We start from the raw sequence: 8,439 nt of genomic DNA on the forward strand, positions 1-8,439 counted from the left end.
GGAAACATGCATTTATTTAATGTTTGCTCAGTATAAATAATCATTCAATTGTTCTGTCACGGTAATTAAAATTGTCCACAAAACCATGAATCCCAGTATAAATAATCATTCAACTGTTGTGTCAACGTAATTAAAATTGTCCACACAAAACCATGAATCCATCTTATGTGGAAATATACAATAAATTGAAATTTAGTCCTTTTATTCACGAGTAAGCACATATTTACAGATTTTTTTACTGCCCTTTTGCATTACCAGCAACAATGTGTGAACTATATATATAATGCAAAGAATTATACATTGATTTGCCTTCATAACCTCAAGTAACAATTGGGATATTAGATGGAATATATTTTTGTTTATCCAGATAACCCTTCTCCTCCACTTCAACTTTTACAGCTCACAGAATAAATTTCCGCAACTAGAACATTCTCTACAAAACTCGTTTTAGTCGGTCATAAATAATGTTGTTACCTATCCTGACATGTAAACTTTTAGTAGCCATATCCTGCAAAAATAGTTTCATGTTAAACATGAGGTGCCTATTGTATCATATGCAGAAGACACCACACTAAAAACAAGTATGGATATATACATCAATATAGATCTATCATGCCACGTTCAGTATTTATAAAATTGTGTATATATGAGTTCATAGAAATATGTATGTGTAAATATAATGCACAAAGAACTGCATTCAAAGATCTGGGTGTATGTCATATATATGCAAGTAGATAAGGATATATATATATCATACAAGTAAATCGCATACAGTCCTTAATCATCAAATTAAGGATATATATCATCATGAAAGTTCCCAGTAGAATATTCATATATCATGCGTAAAGCACCCTATCCAACATATGCATATGCCATCATACACAAGTACTATTGTAAGCATCTAGATGTACATCAAACATCTGTCCTATTCTTGCTTAACATATACATGTAATCATTCATGTCAGATTTACCTGAATTATCCATTGGGTTACCAGCTGGCACACTGGGTTCAGGTTCTTTGATTTCCACCACCACCACATCTGACGTTAGGAATGTCTTTGCCACAGAGGCGGCATGCTCTAAGCAGCACCTAACTACCTGAAGCACGAAAACATCAGTTAAAATGGAATCCTTGAAAATCAGTACAGCCCATTTCTATATACTCACAAATATGCACCATATAATTTCCCATTTGAGGAATCTCTCTTGCACAAACCAATTTTAACTCTAGCATTATCACATAAGATCATTTCAAATTCAGAAAACACACTAAAATTGCTCCACAGTTGCTGCAGCGGAATTAACATATTGACGGAACGTCCCTTCAAGATATGATCACCGTGATTAAGACAAAGATTATTATACGAATCCCAACTAGACATACATCCCTAATAAAAGGTTGACTTTGAATTCCCTCAAAATATATATAGCACAATATACATGAACTCTGTTTCACAATAACCAATTAAATAATTACATTCATTTATATATTTTTTGAAGCCCAAGAATTTTAAATGCACAACAATACGAAAACTACTTGTTTGTGTAGTAGTGTCTGTAAGTTCCACACATTTCATTAGACAAATGCATACAAGATCAACCAAGAGACACAAGGTACAAAGATTTCTAAGTATGGTAAAAGAACTAATGAAAACAAGCAAGCCATGAAATGCGGAACTTCTGAACTGCCCAGATCAACAAGCACAAGATCAACTTGATCATGCATAGCTTGGACATAAGCTAAGGCAGCCAGACTGAAATAATCAGTCTGCAGAAGCATTGGTGATTATAGAATAAAAATACATGTAATACTTATGTTTTAAGAGATCTTATTTGCTACCTTTGTAGGATCAATTATCCCAGCAGCCATAAGGTCTTCATAAGCCCCCGTAGCTGCATTATAGCCATACTTTAAATTGTCATTAGACAGAACTCTCTCAACCACTACACTGCCATTGACACCTGCATTCTTTGCAATTAGCTTTAATGGGTAGCTTAGGGCTCTCTTCACAATATCAGCTCCAACCTACATCACATTACACAATTGTTCTAAACTGAAATCTGTGTAACAAGGAATCTTAGAAATTCCAACGACTTTTAATGTGCATACATTTATGCAAGTATTTGAATGAGCAAACATTTCCATATCAACTTAAGCAATCAGTTCTATTCAGATTCAAAGAGAAACACAACAGCATATAAATCGTGTGCACAATTCACAATTTGTATTTACCTATATGAATACAATACACTTTGCTTCTAAAAGAAAGAAAACAATAAGCTACCATAGTTCAGACCTGCTGCTCATAGTTATCAAGCGTTTCTTTAATTGCATCAACCTTTGAAGCTAATCTCAGCAATGCAGATCCTCCACCAACAACTATACCCTCTTCAACAGCAGCCTGTATATCAGGTATTAAATTCTCTTTGTTATTACATGATCATTCAGCTGGAAAAAAAATACTTAAAAACAAGATAAAGTCAGTTCACATTGCAAATGGCTAGACAGATTACGCAAAACAAACCTTAGTGGCATTTAAGGCATCCTCAACTCTTAACTTCTTCTCTTTCAACTCTGTCTCAGTTTGAGCACCAACCTGTTACAACAGCCATACTATCTTATCAAATTAATTATAATATACATTTTGCTATATATCAATAAAGCTCAAACAAAAATATAACAATATATGGTCACATGAGAAACTGATGCAGATATACAACTGTAAATCATAATTTATTATACACGCACGAAAATTATCATTTAAGACTAGGCCTCCATTTCAATCACCTGGAGTATTGCGACTCCTCCTGACAGTTTAGCAATCCTTTCATTCAGCTTTTCCCGTTCATAATCTTGCTCTGCAATCTTCATTGTCCAAACACAACAATAAAAATAGAGAACAAAACCATGACAAGCCCCTAACAGATCTGCATTTCAAAAAGCCAGCAATCATAACACTTGATTATACCTCTATCAAGCTCTTTATCTGAGCTACCCGTTTAGTGACTTCATCTTGCGTACTGCCATCCCCAACTATTGTAGTTGTATCTTTGGTTAGCACAACCTTAGCAGCGGTACCCAACACTTCCCTACCAACTTTATCCAAAGAGAGACCAATCTCATCCCTAATAACAGTACCTGAAAAGAAGCAAAATCCAATCAATGTATCTAAGGTATATAAAGAAAACCATATTGATGCAACTACAGTTTCCATCTGCAGTTTCTTTATTTGCCTGCAGCTCCAGCTCAACCATGCTCAGGAGGTTGTTGACAAAAGACATAAAGAGAAATTCTCCATAAATAAGAACTAAGGATATTTTGGAGTTGGCACTTATTTATATAATAAACCAATCCTGATGGTTGACATTATCTAGTTAGCAAGAGTGGAGAGAAAAGTATTTGCAACCCCTGCATAATATCTTACCTCCAGTTAAAATCGCAATGTCATCCAGGTATTGACTTTTCCTTTCACCAAATCCAGGAGCTTTCAAAGCTGCAATTTTCAGGCTACCCCTCAATTTGTTCACAACGAGGGTAGCAAGAGCTTCCTGCTCAATATCTTCAGCAATAATTAATAGGGGATAGCCTCCCTTAATAGCATCCTCTAGAATTCCAATGATATCTCTGGCTGTGGTAATCTTCTTATCAACAAGAAGAAGCTGCAGAAGGAAATTTTTTGGGATCTGTTAGATATCATTATAATCTAAAGTACAGTACACATTATTAATTATCTAGCTGGTAGTCTTTTATCAATGGATAAGAGAAAACCAATAACAAATAATTAATGACTAGCCAAGTCAATGATTTGTTGAGATAAGCAAAACAAACTTGAGTATTGTGAAAAAACAGGATACAAAAAACGACAGTATATAGATTCTACCAGTATTTCACTCAAAGTATACATTAGCTAGACCATCAAAACCTCTACATACGATGAGAGAAAGCCAGCAGAGTAAACTAGACATGAAACTATCTATTGATTACTGACCTTACAATTGGCATACTCAATTATCATCTTCTCAGTGTCTGTCACAAAATAGGGTGAAATGTAACCTCGATCAAATTGCATGCCTTCAACCACAACAAGGTTATTCTCTGCACTCCTCCCTTCTTCAAGAGTCACAACTCCCTTTCGCCCAACTTTGCTCATAGCTTCAGCAATCATATTGCCCACTTCATAATTGTTACCGGCACTGACAGCAGCCACATCTGCCAGCTCACTGTCTTCAACCTAAAAGACAATAATGCCACACATTTCATTTCCTGAGCTCCAACAGTAAAACGTTAAGTGTCGGTTTCAAAGGGATCTAGAGAAATGAAATTTTTGACTTGAATAAAAGTTTAAATCATATATCCAAAAATATGAGCTCTGACTTTCAAACAAGCTTACATCTTTTGAGATTCTTTTCAACTCCTCCACAAGAGCCTTCACAGTCTTCTCAATACCCCTAGTAATCTGAATAGGATTTGCTCCTGCAGCAACCACCTGTAAAGACAACGGTTCATCCAAATACCTTTTAAGTTGCTCGAAAAATTTACTCTTAGCAGAAATATTATTCTTTCGCTACAACAATTAGATCCTCAAAATATCTTTTTCAATCAGGAATATAATAGATCCTACTATCAACACCAAGTCATCACACATAACCCTCACACAGGAATACTACAAACATAAAATACTGTTCTAATTCAATTACCAGAAAAAATCAGACTCTCAGAAATGGCTCCAATTACAGAGCTACATAAGGAATTACATACTAAAGTAAGTCCACATTAGATACTTCCACAGGGAATATCTTCAATTCATTACAAACCCGAGGCAGTCCCGAAAACTTATAAGAGATTAGTACTTCCAATTCTCCTGCAATTAAGGAATCACCCAGGAACTGACCCGAACATTAGACTCAAATTTTCTGGTAATTTATTACCTTCACTCCTTCTGCAATAAGCCCTTGAGCTAGTACAACTGAAGTTGTTGTACCATCACCAGCAAGATCATTAGTTTTCGCTGCAGCTTGTCTTACTAACTTTGCTCCAATATTCTCCACAGGATCTTCCAGCTCAACCTAATGGATGAAAATGAAAGAAATTTCTCAAAATCTAGAGTGAAGAAAAGAATGTACAATAAACCTAGCATGAATCATGAGCTACAAAACAAAACGAATAAATTAGAATAACAGCATGACAATAGCTTTGAACGCCATGTTTCCTTGAAAAAAGCTTTAACTCGCAATAGCAGATAAGGGCACAAAATCAGGCATACATATATTTTCAACTGGACAGATTCTTTTTTAGTTTCAAAATGTATGATGATTGAAAGGGAGAGGGATTCAAGATGTGTCATGTTTGAAAAGGACAATATTCTGAATTAGTAAACAAAACTAACCTAAACATCTTATTTAAAAGGAATCAGAGAGGTCTTTAGAAGCTGAAACACCACCTTTAACAATTAACATTTAGACAAAAGATGCGCATAGTGTACAACTAAGGATACAGCAAAATAAATGGCACAAAAAAGAAGAAATTCAGTACAATCGAAATAGCACAAATAATCAAGATTTGGCATTTTAAATTCAATGGAATCATCAACCATAATGGAAAAAGATGATCATTTTACTGAGATCTTCAAAAAAGTGAAGAGAATTGACAAAACTAGGCCAGAGAAAGGAACCAACAATAAGCCGGAATAAGAAACGACAGGAGATGCTAAACGTTTAACAATGTGAGGGAAAAACCAAACCTCTTTGGCAACCGTGACACCATCGTTAACAATCTTTGGAGCTCCATATTTGCTTTCCAGAACTACATTTCTCCCTTTTGGACCTAAAGTCACTCCAACAAGATCCGAAAGCTTGTTCACTCCAGCCTGTGCATCGAATCCAACAAATATACTTCATAATTTCAGAATCAAACCTCGAAACGCCACAGGAAAGTGCAACCGTAGCATAGTAAAGTACATTACTTAATATTTTCAGACTGAATTTTGGAAAATATCAATCAAAGTTTTAAAACGTATCTAGGAAACCCCTACTTTCTAGCCTGCCAATTCAGAATATAAAAAGAGAGTTGTGTGCTAGATCAAATTAACATAGAAAACCTCTCCATCTATAACTCTCCCGGTTGAGATAAGCAAAAAAGAGGAAATAAGTTCCAAAAATCTCCGTTCTCTCCTTTTCCACATCAAAATAAAAGAACCGAAAGGCACTATCTTGATTCATTGTATAAAGGACACCATTTGAAGTCCAAAAAAAGAACGGTTTGATTGAAATTCTTGGAAACGACTGTATCAAAGACTACGCAGCTAATTACCACCATTACACTTAAAGTAACCATCAAGTGATGTTAAAAAAAACACTATATCTCGCCGTTTCATTCAAGGAGAAACTCTACAATTATCTAACCTACAATCAACGAATCATCAAGGGATACAAAAAGAAAATTTTATCTCTCGCAATTTCATTCGGATTTCACGAGAGAAAAAGCGATGAAAACCTGCAATTTCTTCATAGTAGAACCATCATTGTTGAAATGGAGCTCTTTCGCCATCGATCGAGTGCGAATGGCAGAGGAACGTTGAAGTTGAGAAGAAGAAGATGGAAAGGACGAATGAGATTTATTGGAAAGAAGAAGCTGGCGTTGAGGAAAAGAAGTAAGAGATGCAGAAGAGAAAGATAAGGACGCCATGGCTGTCTTTGCGGCTCTGTGTTTGACCTTTGTATCGGAGCTTTGTCTGCGAGGGAGCAGAAAAAGAGAGACGAGGAAGTTGAATAGCAAGGAAGCAGAGTAGGAAGGAGAAGCAGAAACCCTAAACCCTAAACCCTAGAAAATGAGGAGGAGGAAGAGGAGGGGAGATAAAAGGCTGCAGCAATTCACGGAAAGAACAAACAAAAGAAAAAGGAAGGTTCTAGAAACTTCTGGTAGAGAAGGAAGGGAAGGAGAAACGAACAAAGAAGTTTCTAGAAAAACCCTTCTTCTTCTTCTTCTTCTTCTTCTTCTTCTTTGTTTTACGGGACTTGTCTTTTGTCCTCCTCTTGAGTGTGAATGCACTGACCCACGAATCTCTTTGTGTTTTTGCTCGCTTTCTCGGCCTGCCAAAATCCCGATGCGGGTACTCAATCGAAATCAACGCGGTCCGTGCAGAGAAAGGGGCCTTTGGATCGGAAAAAGCCAGACGCCGAGTTGCACCGGATCACCCGATTCATACATATGAGGACCAGCTCGGAGGCGGACTTAGTGACGATTGACCACCGAAGAGCACTGGCTTCAAGAAGTGTCAACGCGTCTGGTCGTGGCCATAATCGGAAATCATACACTCTCAGCATGAATGAGCAATCTGAGGCTTCGAAGAGATATATGACAAGGCCACAACACACACGATCACTCAATTGTCTATAAGATGGGTTGATAATGATCATCATGAATGTAGTCATGGCTGAAGACATGACTTTGAGATGCCCAATTGTGGGTGGAGAAGCTAGAACAATAGCTAGCCAACAAGATTGTGCTTTGAATAGCTCAACGCCACCAAACAATTGTGGAAGCAATTCTAGATCAATGTGTGGGATATGGAGACACACTCACAAGATGTTAGGGTTAGTGTTTTGTGTGAAAAGGGAATTGAAAACGACCAAGGCGACATTGTAGTTTCCCTCACCCCTCAGTGTTTGCCTATATCTAGGCAAGCTACTAAGGATATACTAGAATGATGTTCAAATCACCAAGGCCAACCATGAATTGGAGGCTGGTAAAGAGTATCGAGTGAAGACTATCAACAACAATCTTTCCTTCCCCCTCGGAGTAGATTATTGTGGTGTCCTTAGGTTGTCCAACTAAGACACGGTCCCAATCTGAATTGGGACTCACCAAGAGGCCCAATCCCAGTCCAATGGCTAGCCCAACAACTAGTTCCAACGACCTTATTTGGCCTATTTAAGGAAGATCATTCCTCGTTTGGTAGCTATTCACCGATACACTCTCTCCACTTACCATTTTGGCATTGAGCATAACTAATCTCTCTCTCTCTCTCTCTCTTTGTTTTTTTATCGTAATTAGCTTACCCTAGTGGTAAGTTGTTAGATTATTAGCATTATGTCATGGATTTGAAACCCAAACTCTCACCTCTCTATTACTTAATATATATCTCTTAATTTACTAGATGCCACTATGGAATGTAGGGGTTGAACCCATGACCTCATGGTCTCCATTGTGCGAAGTTAGAACCAAGTTGTCCTAACTTGGTCCCGATTCCTCTTGACTCCAAGATTTGGGTTTTGGTTTATCCCAATACAGGACAATTGTAAGCTTTTCTCTCTATAATGATACATGAGCATGTAAATTTTTTTCCCCATAAAAACTATACTCCATTGGTATTTAAATTAACAATGCCAAAGGCAATCTACAAATTGTACATAATAGTTTCCACTCCACAAGTAACTACC

General features: G+C 36.9%; 1 protein-coding gene across 1 annotated transcript; it reads right to left on the reverse strand.

The window, feature by feature from the left end:
* Nucleotides 1–251: 251 nt before the first annotated feature.
* LOC147863339 (ruBisCO large subunit-binding protein subunit beta, chloroplastic) lies at nucleotides 252–6,704 on the reverse strand. The gene is made up of 13 exons (XM_087321620.1): nucleotides 6,494–6,704; nucleotides 5,742–5,867; nucleotides 4,930–5,067; nucleotides 4,392–4,487; nucleotides 3,990–4,232; nucleotides 3,426–3,660; nucleotides 2,970–3,139; nucleotides 2,789–2,866; nucleotides 2,526–2,597; nucleotides 2,298–2,402; nucleotides 1,841–2,026; nucleotides 972–1,098; nucleotides 252–508 (listed from the first exon to the last, which is right to left on the reverse strand). The coding sequence occupies exons 1-13, from the start codon at nucleotides 6,683–6,685 to the stop codon at nucleotides 495–497; spliced, it is 1,782 nt and encodes a 593-aa protein (XP_087177746.1). The 5' UTR covers nucleotides 6,686–6,704; the 3' UTR covers nucleotides 252–494.
* Between the last annotated feature and the right edge of the window lie 1,735 nt (nucleotides 6,705–8,439).

Source organism: Azolla caroliniana, unplaced genomic scaffold, assembly GCF_043228905.1.
Source record: "Azolla caroliniana isolate FFs.n. ecotype wild unplaced genomic scaffold, voAzoCaro1.0.p SCAF_6, whole genome shotgun sequence".
NCBI classification, from domain to species: Eukaryota; Viridiplantae; Streptophyta; class Polypodiopsida; order Salviniales; family Salviniaceae; genus Azolla; species Azolla caroliniana.

Coding starts and splice junctions, on each gene's coding strand:
- LOC147863339 (XM_087321620.1), bottom strand. CDS start 6,685: ATGGCGTCCTTATCTTTCTCTTCTGCATCTCTTACTTCTTTTCCTCAA. Junction 4,488..4,929: donor TTATTGCAGAAGGAGTGAAG/GTAATAAATTAC, acceptor TTGTCTTTACAG/GTGGTTGCTGCAGGAGCAAA. Junction 2,598..2,788: donor GAGGAGTCGCAATACTCCAG/GTGATTGAAATG, acceptor CTGTTGTAACAG/GTTGGTGCTCAAACTGAGAC.